The sequence below is a fragment of the Narcine bancroftii genome, chromosome 14 (genome assembly GCF_036971445.1).
Source record: "Narcine bancroftii isolate sNarBan1 chromosome 14, sNarBan1.hap1, whole genome shotgun sequence".
NCBI lineage: Eukaryota > Metazoa > Chordata > Chondrichthyes > Torpediniformes > Narcinidae > Narcine > Narcine bancroftii.
In genome coordinates, this window is record NC_091482.1 from 47,827,715 (window position 1) to 47,848,947 (window position 21,233).

The 21,233-nt window shown below is 46.0% G+C and overlaps 2 protein-coding genes and 1 long non-coding RNA gene across 19 annotated transcripts in view; 1 reads left to right on the forward strand and 2 right to left on the reverse strand.

The window, feature by feature from the left end:
* Window positions 1–1,271, reverse strand: part of arnt2 (aryl-hydrocarbon receptor nuclear translocator 2) — a 347,931-nt gene extending 346,660 nt beyond the window's left edge. For 4 of the 9 annotated variants that reach the window (XR_011348485.1, XM_069910315.1, XM_069910316.1 and 1 more), the window contains exon 1: window positions 1,115–1,271. Coding sequence is in view for 3 of the 9 variants with exons in the window: in XM_069910315.1 (XP_069766416.1) it covers window positions 1,115–1,248 (134 nt within the window). In the remaining 6 variants the exon portion in view is untranslated. The remainder of the gene's footprint in view (window positions 1–1,114) is intronic. The other 5 variants (XM_069910320.1, XM_069910318.1, XM_069910319.1 and 2 more) reach the window with 4 other exon arrangements.
* Window positions 1,040–21,233, forward strand: part of LOC138749219 (cortexin domain-containing 1 protein) — a 49,619-nt gene continuing 29,425 nt past the window's right edge. The window contains exons 1-4 of one of the 9 annotated variants that reach the window (XM_069910329.1): window positions 1,040–1,142; window positions 2,340–2,431; window positions 7,654–7,855; window positions 15,458–15,579. The gene's annotated coding sequence lies outside the window, so the exon portion shown is untranslated. Of the gene's footprint in view, window positions 1,143–1,320; window positions 2,103–2,339; window positions 2,432–2,565; window positions 2,692–7,653; window positions 7,856–14,856; window positions 14,929–15,457; window positions 15,580–21,233 lie in introns of those variants that run through there. The other 8 variants (XM_069910327.1, XM_069910325.1, XM_069910328.1 and 5 more) reach the window with 8 other exon arrangements.
* The window catches only part of LOC138749221 (uncharacterized), a 28,636-nt gene continuing 27,547 nt past the window's right edge, over window positions 20,145–21,233 (reverse strand). The window contains exon 4 of the long non-coding RNA XR_011348488.1: window positions 20,145–20,303. This is a non-coding gene — a long non-coding RNA (uncharacterized lncRNA). The remainder of the gene's footprint in view (window positions 20,304–21,233) is intronic.

The window sequence follows — 21,233 nt, forward strand, 5'->3', positions numbered from 1 at the left end:
TCGCCACCTCCCTCCACTCCTACCCCCTCGCCACCTCCCTCCACTCCTACCCCCTCGCCACCTCCCTCCACTCCTACCCCCTCGCCACCTCCCTCCACTCCTACCCCCTCGCCACCTCCCTCCACTCCTACCCCCTCGCCACCTCCCTCCACTCCTACCCCCTCGCCACCTCCCTCCACTCCTACCCCCTCGCCACCTCCCTCCACTCCTACCCCCTCGCCACCTCCCTCCACTCCTACCCCCTCGCCACCTCCCTCCACTCCTACCCCCTCGCCACCTCCCTCCACTCCTCGCCACCTCCCTCCACTCCTACCCCCTCGCCACCTCCCTCCACTCCTCGCCACCTCCCTCCACTCCTACCCCCACCACCCACTCCTACCCTGACCCCACCTCCCTCCACTCCTACCCCCACCACCCACTCCTACCCTGACCCCACCTCCCTCCACCCCACCCCCTCCCCACCTCCCTCCACCCCACCCCCTCCCCACCTCCCTCCACCCCACCCCCTCCCCACCTCCCTCCACCCCACCCCCTCCCCACCTCCCTCCACCCCACCCCCTCCCCACCCCCCTCCCCACCTCCCTCCACCCCTACTCCCTCCCCCCTGCCTCCCCATCCCCTCCCCACCTTCTACCCCCACTCCCTCCCCCCTCCACCATCTCCCTCCACCCCTACCCCCTCCCTCCACCCCTACCCCCCTCCCCATCCCCTCCCTCCCCCCCTCCCCACCTCCCACCCCCTCCCCACCTCCCACCCCCTCCCCACCTCCCACCCCCTCCCCACCTCCCACCCCATCCCCTCCCCACCTTCCTCCACTTCTACCCCCACCCCCTCCCCACCTCCCTATCTTTCCTCCCTCCCCTATCCCCTCCCCACCTCCCTCCCCTATCCCCTCCCCTATCCCCTCCCTCCCTCCCTCCCTCCCCCTATCCCCTCCCTCCCTCCCCCTATCCCCTCCCTCCCTCCCTCCCCCTATCCCCTCCCTCCCTCCCTCCCCTATCCCCTCCCTCCCCCTCCTCTCTCCCCCCTATCCCCCTCCCCCCCGATGGCCGCCGCTGCCCGTCACGATAAGCGATGAGTGGATGAGGTGGAACGGCGGTGCTGGAGCTCTTACCCCGAGCGGCGCTTCCCTCCGCGGGCAGGTACCGCTCCTATCACCCTCACCTGCCCGGGGCCTGGTGTCACCGGGTTACTCGGGGCTGTCAGAGCCACCGCATCGGCCACATCCGAACTCATCCCCGCGGCCATGAGCAGCGCGCGCACCGCTCCTCCCCCCCCACCCCCTTTCCCTTCACCGCAAATGCGCAGGCGCAAGCCGCCGCGCGTTCCCGGATGGTGCGGCGGATGGGGGCGCGCAGGCGCATTTCACTACCGCCCTTGTCTGGGTATCTGGCCCCCTTCCCTGGCACTCACTCCCTTTCCCTTCCACATACTGTCCCTCTCTCCACTCCTTTATTCTGTCCCTACCCTTCCCTCTCTCCTCATTCATACCATCCTTCCCTCTATCCTCCCTTCCCCTCCATCTCCATTAGTCCATTCTCCCCTCCTCCATCCTTCCCTAATTCAACCATCAATTCTCAAACCTTCCCTCTCTCCTCCAATCTTTCCTCCTTCATTACTTCTCTCTTCCTTCCTCCAACCTCCCGTCCTTCCCTCCAACCTTCATTCTCTCCTCCAATCTTCCTCCTCCATTCTTCTCTCCATCCTTTCCTTCATCCTTCTCTTTCTCCTCTATCCTTCCCTCCATCTTCTCCTTTCTTCTCTTCCCTTACTTCTTCATCCCTTCCCCTTCTTTCTTTCCTCTATTTCTATAAAGCCCTGGTGAGACTCAAGTGACATGCGATGCTCAGTGACTGAGTACTTTCAATACATAAATTGGTAGAATTTCTGATGTAAAGAAATTGCAGGAATATTGGGTTAATTCAAGAAAATAGCTATTATTTGAATTCCTCCTTCCTCTCTCCTCCAACCTTTCCTCCATTATTCCTACTCTCCTCCTTCTTTCCTCATTCTTATTGAATGCAGACTTAAGTGACTAAAAGACCCACTCCTATTTTTATTTGTATATTTAGAAGCAAAGACTGTGAGGAATCATCTGCTGGGTAATGAAGTGTGCTAGCTTTTCAGCGGGTGTGGGGAAAACAGTTCCTTTAGTGCTGGATATGGTTCATTTTTATCATGAAAATTCATGAGATGTACAGACTCTGAAACTAGTGGATGAATTATGAGAAAGACAGGGGAAGGAAAATAAAATCTGCAGACACAGTAAATCTGAAATAAATTACTGATCAGGCATCATCTGTGGAAAGGGAAGCAGTTAACTGTTTTCTTCTCTGCAGATGCTGACCTGAGTATTTCCAGAATACCTTTAGGAGTGAGACTTCCTGGCTTTGGCTTATTAGGCTTCGGCGAAAGCAGGCAAGGAGAAAAGGTAAGCTGAGTTATTTGCCTTCGTATTCAGAGTCAAGCCAATAGGGTTAGTGCTCTGTACTGGGTGTCGGATGTGGGAACAATGGGTGACCTCCACCCTCCCAAATGGCCACATCTGCACCAGGTGTACTGAGATGCAGTTACTAAGGGAGTGAATTAGGGATATGGAGTTGCAGATTGATGACCTGCGGCTTGTAAGGGAGAGTGAGGAGTTAATCGACTCAACTTTCAGGACGATAACTACTCCAGAACCCGTGTCAGGTAAGTGGGAAACCATCAGGGGGGGAAAGAAAAAAGTGAGAAAAACAGAGAGCACACCAGTGACTATCCCATTCAGCAACAGTTATGTTGTGTTGGATTCTGTTGAGGGAGATGACCGGACAGAAGATGGCCACAGGCACCAGGTCAATGGCAATGAGCCTGGCAGAGTGGTGCAAAAGAAAAGGAAAAGGAGAAATGCACTAGTTATTGGGGACTCCATTGTCAGGGGTACAGACAGTATGTTCTGTGAGCCAGATAAGTATACCCGCATGGTGTGCTGCCTCCCTGGTGCAAGGGTACGAGATATCACAAATCGGGTCCAAAATATTCGAGAGGAGAGGGAGAGCAACCTGATGTCTTGATACATGTGGGTACAAACGACAGTGACAAGAAAAGGGAGGAGGTAATGAAAAGGGATTACAGTGAGCTGATACGAAAGCTGAAAGACAGGAACGCTAGGGTGGTGATCTCGGGATTACTACCTGTTCCAAATGCAAGTGATGAAAAGAATGTAAGGATAAGGAAAATGAACGTGTGGCTGAGGTGCTGGTGTACAAGGCAAGGATTTGGCTTCTTGGATCATTGGGATCTCTTTTGGGGAAGGCATGATCTTTACAAGAGGGATGGGTTGCACCTAAATCCAAAAGGTGTCAACATTTTGGCAAGTATGTTTGGTACAGCAGTGGGGCAAGGTTTAAACTAATTTGGCAGGGGTATGGGAACCAGAGTGATAGGGAAAAGGGTAGGGAAGATAAAATAATGGCCAGGAAAAGTAAAATAGGAAAAGTAATGTTCGGAGGAGAAAGTAAAAAATCAGATGGTGCAGTGAGTTTTCGGGTCAATGATAGTCTTAAGAAAATTACAAAGAAAAATAGTGGGCAGAAAAATCAAAAGAAAAGGTTACAGAAGTCACTAGATATTAAAAGGACAAAGAGCATAAGGGCACTTTATCTGAATGCCCGCAGTATTAGAAATATGGTTAGTGAACTTGAGGCGCAAATCGGTACCCATGCCTATGATTTGGTAGCCATCACGGAAACATGGCTACAAGGTGATCCTAAATGGGAATTAAACTTTCAAGGGTATCAGGTGGAGCAAAGAGATAGACAGGATGGTAAGGGAGGTGGAGTTGCACTCTTAATCAAAGATGAGCTCCAGGCAGTAGTGAGGAATGATATAAGATCTAAAGAGCATAATGTTGAGTCCATTTGGGTAGAGATAAAGAATAACAAAGGGAAAAAATTATTGGTGGGCGTTATCTATCACCCACCAAATAACAATAGTTTAGTGGCACAGGAAATAAATAGAGAGATAAGTGAGGCGTGTAATAATGATACGGCAGTAGTCATGGGGGACTTTAACTTCCACATAGATTGGGAAAATCAAGTTGGTCGTGGGAGTCTGGAAGACGACTTCATAGAATGCATCCGCGATAGCTTTCTTGAGCAGCATGTTAAGGAAACCACAAGAGAAAATGCTCTCCTGGATCTAGTGTTGTGCAATGAGATAGGTAGAGTAAATGATGTAATAGTCAGAGACCATCTGGGAAATAGCGATCATAGTATGATTGAATTTCTCATTCAGATGGAAGGGGAAATAGTTAGATCTAAAACTAATATATTATGCTTAAACAGGGGTGACTATCATAGGATGAGGGAGGAAATGGGCAGAGTGGACTGGGAGCACAGACTAATTGATGAAACAGTTGAGGAACAGTGGAAGATTTTCAAAGAAATATTTTGTAATGCTCAACAAAAATATATTCCGGTCAGGAAAAAGGGCAGCAAAAGAGGGAAAAATCAACTGTTAATAAAGGAAATAAAGCAGAGTATAAAATTGAAGGCGCAGGTGTACAAAGCTGCAAAGAGCAGTGGGAAACTGGAAGATTGGGAAAACTTTAAGAGACAACAAGGGGTTACAAAGCGGGTAATAAGAAATGGGAAAAAGGATTATGAAAGTAAATTTGCACAAAAAATAAAAACAGAAAGCAAAAAATTTTATAAATATATAAAACGGAAGAGGGTGGCCAGAGTTAACATAGGACCCTTGGAGGATGAGAAAGGAAAATGAGGAAATGACCGAGGCATTAAACAAATATTTTGTGTCAGTCTTCACGGTGGAAGACACATTCAGCATGCCCAAGTGCGGAGTTAAGGATGCGAATGTTGGGGAGGGCCTTGATAAAATAGTTGTTACAAAGGAAGTAGTGATGGAGAAACTAATGGGACTAAAGCCAGACAAATCACCTGGTCCTGATGATATGCATCCAAGGGTTCTAAAGGAAATGGCAGAAGTTATAGTTGATGCATTGGTGGTCATATACCAAAATTCCTTGGATTCTGGGCAGGTCCCGGCAGACTGGAAATGTCACGCCACTTTGTCAGAAGGGATGTAGGCAGGAAATTATCGGCCAATTAGCTTGACGTCTGTAGTTGGAAAAATGCTTGAAGCCGTCATTAAAGATGAAATAGTGAAACTTTTGGAACATAAGGGTTCAATCAGGCAGACGCAGCATGGTTTTAGAAAGGGAAGATCTTGTTTGACAAACTTGTTAGGATTCTTTGAGGATATAATGGGTGCGGTGGATAGAGGAGAACAGGTTGATGTTGTATATTTGGATTTCCAGAAAGCATTTGATAAGGTGCCGCACAAGAGACTTCTCAGTAAGTTACAGGAAAGTGGAGTCCAGGGAAGTATATTGGCCTGGATTGAAAATTGGTTGTCTGACAGGAGGCAGAGAGTCGGGATAAATGGGAGATTTTCAGGTTGGCAGAGAGTGGTAAGTGGGGTGCCGCAAGGGTCAGTGTTAGGCCCACAACTGTTCATCATTTACATTGATGACTTGGAGGAGGGGACAAAATGTGGTGTGGCCAAGTTTGTGGATGACACCAAAATGAGTGGAAGAGCAAATTGTAATGAGGATGTGGAGAGTCTGCAGAGGGATATAATTAAGCTGGATGAGTGGGCAAAGGTCTAGCAGATGGAGTACAATGTTAGTAAGTGTGAGGTTATCCACTTTGGCAAGAAAAATAAAAAAGCTGAATATTATTTAAAGGGTGAAAAACTACAGCATGCTGTTGTGCAGAGGGACTTGGGAGTGCTTGTGCATGAATCGCAAAAAGTTAGGTTGCAGGTGCAGCAGGTTATTAAGAAAGCAAATGGAATGTTGGCTTTCATCACTAGAGGAATTGAATTCAGGAGTAGGGAGGTAATGTTGCAACTGTATAAGGTACTGGTGAGACCGCACCTGGAGTACTGTGTCCAGTTCTGGCCTCCATATTTGAAGAAGGATATACTGGCTTTGGAGACGGTCCAGAGGAGGTTTACTAGGTTGATCCCTGGGATGAAGGGGTTGACTTATGATGAAAGATTAAATCATCTAGGATTGTATTCGCTTGAGTTCAGAAGAATGAGAGTAGATCTTATAGAAACATATAGGATTATGAAGGGTATGGATAGGATAGATGTAGGAAGGTTTTTTGAGCTGGCCGGGGAAACTAAAATGAGAGGACACAGTCTCAAGATTTGGGGGAGTAGATTTAGGACAGAGATGAGGAAAAATAGTTTTTCCCAGAGAGTAGTGAAATGTTTGGAATTCTCTAACCAGGGAAGTGGTTGAGGCTGCCTCATTAAACATCTAAAATTCGGTTAGATAATTTTTTACATGATAGAGGAATTAGGGGATATGGGGAGAAGGCAGGTAGGTGGAGTTAGGTCATAAATTAGATCAGCCATAATCGTATTGAATGGTGGAGCAGGCTCGATGGGCCATTTTTGGCCTACTCCTGTTCCTACTTCCTATGTTCCTATCTTCCTATGTTCGAATATGTGCAGTTTTTTTGCCTTTCAATGGGTACTTTTTTTGTTGCATGGAATACAAATTGGCGAATGAACTCAAAGACAATAAAGAGGGCTATGGGCAAAATAGTTAAATGGCAATTGAACAGATCGGACGGAAGGAATGAGAAAAAGCCAGAAGAATAGAGGTCAACAGATGTGACAATAAGTTTACCAGAAAACTGGATTTGATTCTCGATAATTACTGCAGCCATGCTGCAAGAATTAGAGAGAAAGGGCATTAGCATAACCAGTATATCTCTTCTAAATCATGAAAAAAAAACCCTACCTCTTGTGATGCACTATCGAGCAGAAAAGCAGACACAAAACATTGTGAGAGTCGCTGTGCTGGCTCTGAGACTGGCTTCGAGGGGCCGGAGGTAGCTTGTATCCCAGAGGGTGATCGGGTGGGGCTTGGTCCATTCAGGTCAACTGATTGACAGTTGGGCAGGTGTTGCCTTGTCCTCCAGTGCTCTTCCTGCAGGTACACAGGTCGCCCCCTGCAGTCGGCTAGCGGTGTATCACCACATCTCTGCCTCTTAGTGGTCCAGAGCATCCAGTCACAATAATGCTGGCAAGACTAAATAATATTATTACCATAAACAGACTTGAATGCACTTAAGCATCCTGCATTTCATAGTTATGTGCAATTTTCTTTTCCATTCCTAATTTGTACTGATAGAGTAAGCTAAAATAAACGTACCAAATCATCTCAACGTTTTTGCTGGTGCCTGCAGAACTCCTTTGTTCTAAGGCTGTAGCTGAAATCTTGCCGCTCTGGAATCATTCTTTCTTTTTCAATCTTTTTACTGGTTTTTGAAAAAAAATATCAGATGCATATGTGATATAATGTTCAGGTAACAATAAATTAGAATTATAGGTAGTTAGCAACGGTAAACAAGATACGTATGATCCATGTTTAAAAAAAAGGAAAAGAAAAAAGTCTATAACTAAATCGCAACCTATTATATGAGTGATTACGATGAAAGTTACGCATCAGCTACTAACTTCAAAACTAATGAAAAAAGAAAAAAAAATAAAGACCAAAAATAATTGATCTATAAATTTTGAAAATAATTTTAAGAGAAAAAAAATAATACTCATTGAGCACCTAATTTTCTTTAGGGAGAGGGATGCCATCAAATCCAATAACCATTGTGTCTGCGTGGGAAGGACAACATCTTTCTACCGCTGCAAAGTGAGCCGTTTAGCAATTGGGGAAGAAAAGCACCCACATGGGATTGAGATGCAGTTCTGGAATCATTCACGAAATCTTCCTCCATCCACTTTGAATCTGGCTGAAGTAAAAGAAGTAGAATTGCATCAGGTAGAAAGTGTTTCAAGATGTTTCAATGGGCTTGGGATAGGTTCAATTCCCACTATGCAGGCCGCGACTGTGGTCTCATCAACGAAAATGGTGTCAGAGCTGTTGTTGTACTTAACCACAAAGGTATACATCAAGTAGAAGCAGGGGGAGAATTATGCATCCCTGTGATGCCCCGGTGCTGGTAGAGGCGAGGAAATCTGAGTTCTATAATGTGTGTACAGGCCCTTCAGCCCAACGGCCATGCCAAACATGCTCGTTCCATTTGCCTGCGTTCAGCTCATGTCCCTCTAAACCTTTCCTCTTCAGGTACCCATCCAAATGCCTTCTGGAATGGTACAATTGTCTCTGCTTCAACCACTTCTTCCAGCAACTCAAACCCTAAATCCATCACCCTCTTTGTGAAGAAAATGCCCCCCCCCACCCGCCAGTTCCCTTTTAAATCTTGCCTTTCTCATGTTAAATCTCTGCCTTTATACATTGATGAACAGATCAAACCTGAACCTCTTTTCCTTTGCTACTTTGACTTGCTGAGAACCTCCAGCATGATGTTTTTGCTAACACCTAATGCCCCCTGGTTTTATACCAGGGAAGCCTTAAGCAGATAACAGCAACGCTTCTAACAAGGCAGATGCTGAGAGGATGTTTCATCTGGTGGAAAGCTATCAAAAGAATTGAGATTGAAAGTACGTTGTCAGAGTAATGGGTTGCTATTTTAATATGGATTCAAGGAGGCACTTCTTCTCTCAGAAGGTAATGAATCTTTGGAATTCTCCACCCAGAGAGCTACAGACATTGAACACATTCAGGGTGGAAACTGGTAGACTGTCAAACTACAAGGAAGGCAAAACAGAAAGTTTAGATGTGAAAGAAAAGGGGCACTAGATTCATGCTCTCTGAAGCCACTTCCACTCTCTAGGGTTATTAGTCATCATTGCTATAGACCTTCCAGATTGTCATGGTTGATGTTCAGTGATGCTTTGAAACTCCTCTGGTCATTGGTTTCAAGATCTAAAATGCAGCTGTCTGTGGGATGACTGCAGTATTCAGACCTCTGGAAGAAACTGTTGGTGCTGCAGTAGAAGGTGTGACTAGCCATCTGATGTGACATAGTATAGAAGCCCCCAAGCCTGAAGTTCAAAGCCAATCCCACTTGGCTATGGCGCAGCTATTGAGTCCTGTTCTGGAACGCCTATACGTAGTCATCGGCGTTGGCTTGGTGGATGCGTGATGACAAGTCTGGCATGTTATCCACTGGGGCTAAGGTAACATGCCATGGCCCTGGTGCATCGTGGGTAATGATAGGTGAAGGGGGTGCAGGGTGATCGGTAATAGCCTCAGGAATCCCTGAGGATGCCAGGTCTCTAACAGAGACCATGTTTTTACACCCAGCAGGGTACACCACATATTGGGGGTTGACATGGAGGAGATGGACCCTTTAGATCTGTGGGTCAGACACGGCTCCTCATGCCTTTCTGGAGTAGGATCCGCCCTGGGGACATTAGCCATGCCGGCAGTGTGGTCCCTGAAGTGGACCTCCTAGGGAAGGAAAACATTCTTTCATGTGGAGTGGCTTGGTGGCTGTACATAGGAGCGATCTGATTGAGGACATAGGGAGGACATCTTGTCAGTGGAAGACTGGAAGGCCTCCAGACCACAGGGTTAGGAGGGTGAGCTTCCAGATGGTAGCATTCTCCCTTTCCACCTGCCCATTCCCTTGGGGATCATAACTGGTAGTCCTGCTTGTGACAATGCCTCTGGCCAGCGGGCACTATAATGCAGCTTGTCACTCATAAGAAAGGATAAAAAACCTGGTCACTTTGGATATAGCAGGGTTACCCAAACAGGGTAAAGAGATTGCATAGGGCCTTGATGACTGTGGCAGTTGTCATGTCCAGACAGGGAACAGGAAACATGAGTACTCATCAACGATGTTGAGGAAGTACACGTTGCGATCAGAAGAGGGGAGGGGTCCTTTGAAATCAATGCTCAGTCATTCAAATGGGCAGGTGGCCTTTATCAGATGCACTCTATCTGGTCGATAGAAGTGTGGTTTGAACTCCATACAGACCTGGCAGTTTCTGGTCATAGTCCTTATCTCCTCAATGGAGTAAGGCAGATTGCGGGCTTTGATAAAGTGGAAGAACCTGGTGACCCCAGGGTGGCAGAGGTCATCGTGGAGGGCCTGTAATCAGTCTGTTTGTGCGCTAGCACATGTTCCATAGGATAGAGCATCTGGGGACTCATTGAGTTTCTCGGGCCTGTACAAGATATCATAATTGTAGGTGGAAAGTTTGATTCTCCACCTCAATATCTTGCCATTTTTGATTTTACCTCGCTGCTGATTGTTGAACATAAACGCAACTGCACGTTGGTCAGTTAGCAACGTAAATTTGCTAGCGAGGTAGTGTCTCCAGTGCCATATCGCCTTGTCAAAGGTTGGGCCTCCTTCTTGACAGAGGAGTGTCAAATTTTGGGTCCCTGGAGAATGCAGGAAAGAAGGCTATGGGTCTGCCCACCTGGCTAAGTATGGCAGCCAGAGCAAAGTCAGATACATCGTTCTCCACCTGGAACAGGATGGCATGCATCGTAGCATTGGCAATGTTTGTCTTGATGCAGCTGAGGGCTGTTCAGGCCTCTGACATCAGGGAAAGGAGATAGATTTAATGAGGGAGCAGGCCTTGTCCACATAATTGGAGACCTACTGGGTATAATAGGAGAAGAAGCCTAGGCACCTTTTCAGGGCTTTGAAGCTGTGGGGAAGGGGGTTGGGGCCAATGACTCCATTCTCCTCAACGCAGTCAGGATAGTAAGGCCAGTTGTGTGAAATACACATTTCGCCTTATTGTATATCAGGTTAAGGAGCTTGGCGGGTTGGAAGAATTTTTGAAAGTTGCTGTCATGATCCTGTAGGTCGGGGGTTCCCAACCTGGGGTACGTACCCCCAGTGGTACATTTGCACTTTTCAGGGGGTACATTGGGTCTGAGAGAATAACCATTACTGTACAATACATGGTGTTGTAATAGGAACATAGGAAGTAGGAACACGAGTAGGCCAAAAATGGCCCATCGAGCCTGCTCCACCATTCAATAAGATCATGGTTGATCTAATTTATGACCTAACTCCACCTACCTGCCTTCTCCCATATCCCCTAATTCCTCTATCATGTCAGATTGCACAATGTTGTTTTTTTAATCCTTAATTTTTAGGGGTACACAGGAACCTATAAAAATGCCCAAGGGGTACAGAGGAACAAAAAGGTTGGGAACCCCTGCTGTAGGTCATGGCTGCAAGTCGTGACATTGTCCAGATACAGGAGCGTGGCCTGCAGCTCATACTGACCTATCATTTGGTCCATCTCCCACTGGAAGTCCGAGACCCCATTGGTGACACTGAAGGGGATCCACAGGAAATGGTAGAGGTGGCCATCTGCCTCAAAACCAGCATATTGGTGGTGCTCTCAGTGGATGGGGAGCTGGTGGTATGCTGACTTTAGATCAATGGTGGAGAACACCTGATATTGAGCGATTTGGTTTACCTTATAGAATATGCGGGGAAGAGGGTACACGTCCAGCTGCATGTATTTATTAATGGTCTGACTGTAGTCAACGACCATCCTGTTTTTCTCCTCATTCTTCACCACCACCACTTGGACTCTCCAGGGGCTGGTACTGGCTTCAATGATCCTCTCATTGAGTAGCTGCTGCACCTCCAGCCTGATAAAGGCTCTGTCCCCAGCAACAGGTTTTACAGTCAAGAGTGAGGTTAGCGAAAATGATGGAATCTGCAGGTCATGCTCAGTGGGCAATCTTCAGGTTGCTCACTGAAAATGAAAGGGGGGAGAGGCCGGGAGTTTTGCTGGTGGAGCACAGGCCTGGTTACAGATGGTAAGGGAGGAATAGGGCCCATTGTCACACTTTTAAGGTGGCATTGAAAGTTCAGCCCTGGTAGCACAGCAGTGCAGAGCTGTGACTTCACCAGAGTTTAAAGTCTTTGTAGTGTGTGCCCCGCACGGTCAGAGTCACTACACAGTAGCCGTGAATATCAGCTGAATGGGACTTTGAGGCCAAAGAGACTGTGTGGCTTCCCACAGTTAGAGCAAACCATGTCTTTCGCTGGGCAGGTTTCCTCAAATGCTTGTTCAGATTGCAGAAGTAGCACTTTGGGTGCTCGCAGAGTACAGAAGCCTTGGTTGGATCGCTGGTGGGATGAGGTAATGGTGGCGTTCTGCAGGGTTGCAGCCTTCCCACGTCCCAAGATGGTGGAACCTGGGACAACCATGAGGTGACCTCATTGTCAGCCGAGTCGGCTTTCAAATTCCGGAGGGCCACCTCTAGCAGGCCTGCCAGTTCAACTGCCCTCCACAAGTTGCTCCAACAATCTCTGCCGAATTTAGTTGGACCTGATTCCCGTGACTTAAGCGTCTTTGATCAAGTCCTCCATGTTCACCATAGCCGTCATGGCCTTGCAGTTGTAGGTCTGTTTGAGAGTTCGCAGGGCCCACAGGTACTTAGTGCCCGATTCTCCGGGTCACTGTTTTCAGGTAGCCAGGAGGAATCTTGCATAGACCTCGTTTACCATCCTCAGTTACTGGCCTTTCAGGATGTCCATCACTTCTTGGTACAACTCGGCATCCCTAATCATTGAATATAGCAGGGGCTTGGCCCAGGAACGTAGTATCTGCAGCTTGTCATTCTCTGATCAAACGATAGTAGATGATGCCTGCAGGTACACTTCAGAGCAACGCAGCCAGAGTTCAAAGTTGTTGGAAGCTTCAGGCGATTGTGGGTCAATTTCCAACTTCTATGATTTTAGGATCTGCTCCATTATCAACATTTATTGCTAATAAAATTGATGCACCATCAATAACTCCAAAAGACTAGAAGTTATGTAAAACTAATAAGCTTTTATTAGCAATAGAATAGAGGCACGTCCATGCTGGTCATCTGTTCTGAACTGGGGAGGGGGCTGTGGGACAGTCACCTTTATTCAGGAGTCTGTGGGAGGAGCCACAGGTACACTCGGCCAATGGGTGTGTCCAGACAGCTAAACATACATACAATAGCTTACCACAATTAAGGAACATAAAACTTCACAAAGGGTCATTTCTGGAAATTACACTTCCCTCAGATCACAGCAGTCAGAGTGAATATAGAAGGATTCAAGTCTAATGCTGACAAGTGATGAACGGCATAAAATTTACTTTTGTGCAGATCAGATGACTTCCTTTGAGTGTTTGTGTTTGAAAGCTGTTCTGATTAATTTGCTGTTCTTTATGCCTGTTACTGCATCTTCCTAGCACGGCCTCCAATGTTATTGTTTCCCAATCCTCCACCGTCCATTTCTACCTCCTACCTAACATCCACAAACCCAATTGTCCTGGCAGACCCATCATTTCCATGTGCTCCTGCCCCATCAAATTGGTCTCCGCTTACCTCGACTCTGTTTTGTTCCCCACCTCGGTCCAGTCTCTCCCCACCTACATCCGAGACACTTCACACACCCTGCATTACCTCAATAACTTCCAATTCTCTGAACTTGATCGCCTCATGTTAACCATGGACATCCAATAACTATACACCTCCATTCCCATATAGTGAAGACTACAAAGCTCTTGGTTTCTTTCTGGACAACAGATCCAAATATTCCCCCCTCCTCCGGCTGAGATAACTCATCCTCACCCTCAAGAACTTGATTCATCCCACTTTCTCCAGGTCAAAGGGGTAGCTCTGGATACCCATATGGGCCCCAGCTATGTCTGCCTTTTTGTTGGCTATGTGGAGAAATCCATGCTACAACCCTACACAGGCAAGGCCCCTCAACTCTCCCTCCGCTACATCGATGACTATTTTGATGCTGCCTCATGCACCCATGACGATCTCGTTGACTTCATCCACTTTGCTGCCATCTTCCACCCCAACTTCAAATTCACTTGGTCCATCTCGAGCAACAATCTCCCTTTTCTCAATTTTTCTGTGTCCATCTCCACAGACATCTTCTATAAACCCACCAACTCCCACAGCTACCTTGACTACACCACACCATGCCCGCTGCAAGGATTCCATTCCATTCTCCAAGTCTAACCTATCTAATTTCTCCCCAGTCCTTTGCGCTCTCTCCCACACAACCACATTCTTCTGATAGTATGATAGCCTGAGCTGTACACAATACGCCAAGTGTGGTCTAAGCAATTTTTTTTGTAAACTTGCAACATAATGTTCCAACGTGTACCTTCCCTTCCCTGACCTATGAGGGCAAGAAGACCATATGTCTTTTCACCACCCTGTCTACCTGTGCTGCCATTTCAGGGAACGTTGCGTTTAACTCCCAAGGTCCCTTTTGTTTTAACATTCTTTAGTACCCACTATATATTGTTCCATCCCTATTTGACTCCAAAATGCATCACCTCACATTTACTGGGATTATATTCCATCCACCAACACTGCACCACTTTCCATCTGATCAATATCCTGTTGAGGCTTCCCAACTCTCCACAACTCCGCACACTTACTAATCTTTCCCTCTTGCATTCAAACATAAATCACCAACAGAAAGGGTCCCAGCACTAATCCCTGTGGTGCAGCAATGGACACAGATTCCTCATCAGAAAAGCATTCTGCCTCCTCAACTTTGGATCCTGTTCGCCAGCTTGCTTTGGATCCCATGTGTCTTAATCTTCTGGACGAGTCTGCCACACAGGACCTTGTTAAAGGCATTATTAGAGTCCATATACACAACATCTACTACCCAGTCATCACCAGTCTTCTCAGTATCCCCCTCAATCAAATGAATGAGAGTATTTCCCCAGCACAACGCCATTCTGACTACCCCTGATTAGTTTCTGAATGCAGAGAAATCTCCCCAGGAATTGCCTTACCCCTGACATAATACTCGCCAGCCTGTAGTTACCTGGCTTAACACCAGCTATCCTCCAACCTTCTGGTCCTGTGGCTAACTTACGGGCAACTATTTCCTCCACCCCCTCCCCCCTTCTTTCCCACAGCAACTTGCTCTCGATCTCAGCCCTTTTGGAGGTGAAAGATGGAGTAACAATACCCTCTTAATACTGTCATGCCCCCGTTCGGACGTTTTGCCCCGACCTCGACGAAGGGCTTCCAAGCCTGGTGACACATCTTTGCTGCAATAAAATGCGCTGTCTGACCAGCTGAGTTTCTCCAGCGTTGTGTTTTTTTTCCTTCCCAAACACCCCCCCCCCCCCCCCAACCCCCCAACTTCAGGATCACCTCTGCGTTCCCGGCACGAACAACTAATTGCAGGCACAAGACTGGACCCCCCCCCCCCCCCGACCCTCTGCTGGAGATGACCTGGGGACTGGAACAATCCCCGCGTTTTGCAACTTGAATGACCAGATATTAAAGCAGGAGGTTTTTTTGGGTTTGTCATAATGTGACTGCGGGGGCAGAAAAGGCTTGGAGTCGAGCTAATTGCCCCTGTTTGCTGGCTGAATATTGGCTTCGGTATTTTGCATCCAGGGAAAAAGCACATCACTCAAAAGCTTTTTTTTTGGGGGGGGGGGGGGGAGAACAGCTCACGTCTAATTTGTTTAAATATATGCTTGTTGACTTGCCGCTGTGGCCATGTAGAAGCTGGACCGCTTTCGTTGCACGACCTGTCCCACCGCTCCGCCAGCGGATTGAGGAGCCGGCCGACGATGAGGAGGGTCGCGATGTGTGTCCGCTGCGGAGGGCACCGAGCCGCCGATGCAGTAAGTCTGCAGCCGGGAGCTTCGGGCGGCCGAGCCGGCGAAGGTGGTGCCCACCCCCCATAGGGCCGCATGCAGGAGGGGGCTCCAGGACCACAGTCACTCGGCGCTGATGTTTTCAGTCGCAAACTTTAAGCAGACAGATAAGTTCAGTGGTTCTCACCCCCACCCCCCCCCCCCCCACCACACTGACGCGCCACCTTCAGAAATTAATTCCTTACTAACCACAGAGCCTCTATGGTTAGTAAAGGGGTCACTTAAAAGTGCTGAGAGTGGAAAGGTTGAAAACGACTGGACTAGTGGCTTTTCTAATTGTAGTCTGGAGTTGGGACGGTGTCAGAAAATGAGAACGTGAAAATATATGCAGTTACATACTTTTAAAGTTGTCCGGAGCTCACAGGGTGGGGATTGACGATACGCATTGGCGACAGCGTTCGGGACCGGTCCAAGTGCGGAGTCCCCAGGGCTCAGTCCCCGCTGGGAAGGTTGCAGCGAAGCGGGGCGGGGTGTGCAGCGTCTCAGGTGTGTGTGTGTGTGTGTGTGAGAGAGATCCAAGTAGGTTGAGGTCGTGATTATGACCAGTCAGTCTTGTTCACGATGCCCGCGACACCCCAGCTGTTCCCTGCGCCTGTGCCCAATGTAAATGATTGGCATTAACATAAAACCCCCGGGAAAGCAATGGAGGAGGAATCCTAGATTTTGCACAACTTCCCCTTCCCTCTCCGCTTCACACCCTCTTCCCTTTCCATTTCCCTCCTGCCCCTTTCCCCTTCCCCAAAAAGTCACATAAAGGTCTCCATGGTTGCTGTCCAACACATTTGTGCCTCCACCTCCTCTTCATTCACTCATTGGCATTCAGTAAGAATCGTGAGCAATCTGCCCTCTCTGTTACACCCTCTACACAAACTAAATCCAACCTTCCTCAGCCCTGCAACTGGGGTGGCCCCAGATGCTGAAGATTTTTGTTCTATGTTTTATAAATTTTTCATGCATTTCTGGTTAAACATCACCAAGATTGCTTTTTGAATTAAAACAAAGGGTGGGTTTCACCTCTCTTGAATAATGGCCAGCTTTAAGGTTCAGCATCTGTCGTCTGAATGAGGCGAGTACAAGCAGTATCAGACCATCTACCTTAACCTGGTGCTTTCCCCCCCCCCCATCGAATCTGCCAGACGACCCCCCCTCCCCCTGGCAGGGACATGGGACGAAGCTCCACTGATAACTGGTGCTCTTTCATGCTCGGGAGTGGCAGCCTAAGCCCTACCAACAGAGGTTATACCTCAAAACTTTACAGTAGCAGAGTGCTTCAGTAACATGCAAATGTGTCAGACTGGAGCAGGAGACCCAGGCCTCTGCATGCTGTTGTGAACGCTGGGCTAGTTTCTATTCCCCATTTATCAAAATCACTGGGCTCTGTGTCTTTTCTACATACAATGGAAAAAAAATGCTTTCAAAAGATTTGCTTCCTGTAAAAAAAAAAGTTACGATAGACAACTTGAAGCTGAACACAAAAATAATTTCAGATTCACTGTATCACATTGAAAGTTGGAGAAACATTTAAATTAATTTGTTTTGTAAAGCAGAATGTACTTCCGCTATTGCGACATTGACGAGACGTATCTGCTGTCTTCAGGAAGATAATAAATGCTATTGTTCAGGCTATGCTATTGCCTGAAGAGCTTTTGCATCAACATGTGTTCAATCTATAATCAATGTAATGCACAGTGCCTGTATATGTGAGCTGCTTTTATAGCCTGTCTGCATCTATCCTGACTATGCATGCCCAGTCTTAAGACATGGACTGGCTAAAACAACTTGCTTTGTGGGCAATATATTAGTAGATTTAAAATATGATGGTAAATCACAAAATAGGTTATATCTAAAACAAGGGTACATGATAGAAACATTTTGAGGTGATTTTTGTGATCAGCAGTCCAAAATTCATAAATACATCCAAAAGTGTTCAGGAAGCAAAATCTTTGTTGTCCAGTGATATCTTTAACAACATTCATTACATTTCATTTTTTTTTCTCCTGTCAACATCTCTTATGTTTTATACTTAATCTCTTTACATATCCCTCTCCTACTGAAATGGTATGTCCATTCTGCTGTTCTAAATACTGTTCCTTTCATGTAGTCTGTGTTGAAGAAGTTCCATGTTGCAGAGTAAGAGAGGCAGAGCAGGGAGAAAGGATATTGAGCCCAACTTGTCAATACCAGGATTTGAGCTTCAAAGAAGCCATCTTCCATCGCTCTCCATCTAAGCACTGAAATATTTTGCTTGAAAAAAATTGTCATTGGCCCATTTCCTTTGGAGTTATAAAACGGTGCACGTAACAAGTCAATTAGGTACAATTAAAACAGTGGTTTTCAAACACTTTCTTTCCACCCACATACTACCTTAAGCAATCCCTTACTAATCACAGAGAACCTATAGCATAAGGATTGCATAAGGTGGAATGTGAGTTTAGGAAGGCAGTTTGAAAATCACTGATCTAACCCTTTATCTTCTTTTCCTTTCTCCCTCAGGCTCTGATGTAGCATCCCCTTAAATGTGGATTCTGATCTTCCCGACTAGGTTGCAAATATCTTTATATTTTCTGCTCACATAGTAGAACATCGGCTATGTTCCTCTGATTGCCCCCAGGATAATTTTGCAGAAAGCTTAAATAGGTATGCAGTCTCAGTTTTTTTTTTACAAAGTTAACTTTGTTAAGATAAAAGAGTAAAGGAACTTTTCCTAAATTAAGATAATCTAATGAAAGCAATACAGAAAGCACCAGATCACCAATAAATCACACGAAACAGCATCCACAAAGAATTTGGATCAATGCACCTCCTGCTCCCAGGATACAATCATTGCCTTGCACTTCATGGTCCAACAGCTTTCTCTCTGATAAGAAACACAGCAAAGAACAGGATTGTATATAGTCTCCCTTTCTGCCTTGGTAATTTTGCAAATTATAATAATTTCACCTTCTCTGGGAGCAAATGAAATAAATGCTCATTAGGAGTTGTGATGGAGCTGGTCTCCAATGTCTCAGTCCTGCCTTTAAGTCACAAGGTGAAACTGGCAAGAGGAATTCTTGCACTGATATGTGGCCCATCACGAAGTCATGTAGCTCCCTTCAATGCAGATGTTAGGTGAGAGAAACAGGTATTATGTCAGCGCCTGTATTTTTACAGTGGATCCAAGTTGTGCGACCGGCACCAACTCAACTTCCAAAACTCAGCAGCGTTCCATCGTTAGGCATTAGAGCTGGCTGAGAATGTTACATTCCATTTTCCCTTGCTTGTGACGCTTCAGCTATTAAAGCACCCTCATTACTTGTGGGAGGACCCTACAGAAACAGCAGCCGTTGGTAATGTAGGATAATGGATATTTATGGTGATCAGCATTCCTTTGTTGAGCAGACGAGGTGACAATTGCTCAACACAGCAGATACACACACACACACACACACACACACACACACACACACACACACACACACACACACACACACACACACACACACACAGTTCACAAGGGTGACTTTAGGCCATGGTCACAGGTCATTTTAATACCAGCCCTGCCTCTACTCCACTTTCTATCTTCAATCTCTTTCTTACGCTGTCACTGAAGTCATTTTAGTTTCATCCCTCTGGGCTAACAACTTTGGGACATGGACAATGTTCTTGTTTTCCTTTTGAGGAATTTGGTAGTAGATGGGAATAAGTTCAAGTTTATTATTATCACACAACTGTAAAGTACAACTGGATGAAACAGCGCTCTTCAATCCTTGGTGTAAAAACATGCAAACACAGCATATGTCTTTACAAGTGATTTACAGTATATGCAGTATACGAATAAAATAAATATTTTGTTAAATAATAGTACAGTCTCGGAGGGATTGTACGAGCAGTTCAGTCAGTCATTCAGCTGCCTTACTGAAAACAAAGGTGCTAAACTACAGGTACCGATAATAATGTTGCTTTTGCCACTTCATAGCCCATCAGTATTTTCTGTACATGCCTCATACTACCTCGACTATCTCTTCTTCCTCTCACTCCATTTATACTTCCTCAAACCAGTTACTCCTCTAATTTTCCCAGTGGCCACAGATTATTTTGCAACTTATTTTGCGTCGTTGCTGATGTGTCAAATGTTTCCAGAATTCGATGCTTCTGTTAAAGTTTCCGGGAATAATCTGAGCAGAGTCGGGGGCTGGAGGACGATTGAGGATCAACCATTCACTGAAGTACACTTAGCTGTGAGCTTTGTCGATAAATAATGTTTAATGTCATTGTTTAACTTTGAGCGAAAGGCCACGGCATGAGTTTTGGAGGAAAGTAATATTTGTGGAATTCCTCAGATTAAAAACATGTTCTTGGGGAGAAAAGAAAGATTCTAGCTTTTATTTGTCATATTTCACAGACTTGGGTGGCCTTGAAACATTTTATGGTCAATGAAGTGAGAAAGGATTTGGGAGAAATAATCAATTTGATCTGATCCTGAAGGATCCAAACATACATTACTATGAAATTAAAATTCTATCCTCAGGATGATTTTTATTTGTGAAGCATCTTTTATGTTGTAACAGGTGTAAAGCATTTTCCAATTAGAACACAACAACGGTTAGCCTAGTGGTTAGCTCAATGCTATTACAGCGCCAGTGACCTGGGTTTCCATCTGGTGCTGTCTCCAAGGAGTTCGTTGGTGTTCCCCATGTCTGTACGTGTTTCTTCTGTAATGGAATATTTGGGAGATAAATTGGTAAAATTAGAATAGGTTACATACACACACACACACTTTAAAACAGATCTTATTTGAAATATATGAAGAATTCATAGTCAGTGAATTCACAGAAACTATGGAGAATGCTGTGCACATTTCACAAGTATGTGTTAATTGAAATGACGTCATTAAAGCAACAAGCAGGAGAAGCTTTGGCTGTTAAAAGCTCTTGGCAAGGGTTTTGACAGAGTGCACAGAAAGGTCACTCCTGGGTTTTTGCTTACCTAAAGTCAACAGGTTGACCAAGAAGACTAACTCCTATTTTTTGCTGGAGAAGGTCAGGGGTTTTGCAAGTGAGAGGGTCACATGGGCTTTCTGGCAGTTGGGGGAGAGAGAGAGAGAGAGAGAGAGAGAGAGAGACTGCTGAAACAAGCAGGGTAAGCTTATTGGAACTGAAACAAAAAGCTCCAGAGCGGCAGATGGCTGGAAGTGTTATCTGTCTGATGTTTCTCTTGGAATAAGTGGTACAGAAAGGAACTCTGTAATAGCCTGAAAGAAAGGGTTTATCATCTGGAGAACCCCGATGGGGCAAGTTTCATCTGCAAGACATTGAGGTGACTAATGGTGGTACCTCAGTTGTGGAAATCCTGGAACAACAGATCTCTGCAAACCCTACGAGAACCTTCCTGAGTGGTGAACATTTACCTTTCGAGCACCAAAGCCTGGTGAACTTTATACATGTTAAATTCTGTGCATGGTATAAGAATTGCCTGCAACTAGAGAACTTGGAAGAATGAGAAGTGAGATTGAACTGTGAACCAAAGAACTTTTCTTACATGTATGCACACATCACATACACTTACGCTTAGAATTAGAAGAGGGTTAAGTTGGGTTTCAATAAGTTAATAGAAATAAGTTAAAGTTTGATTCTGTTTTCATG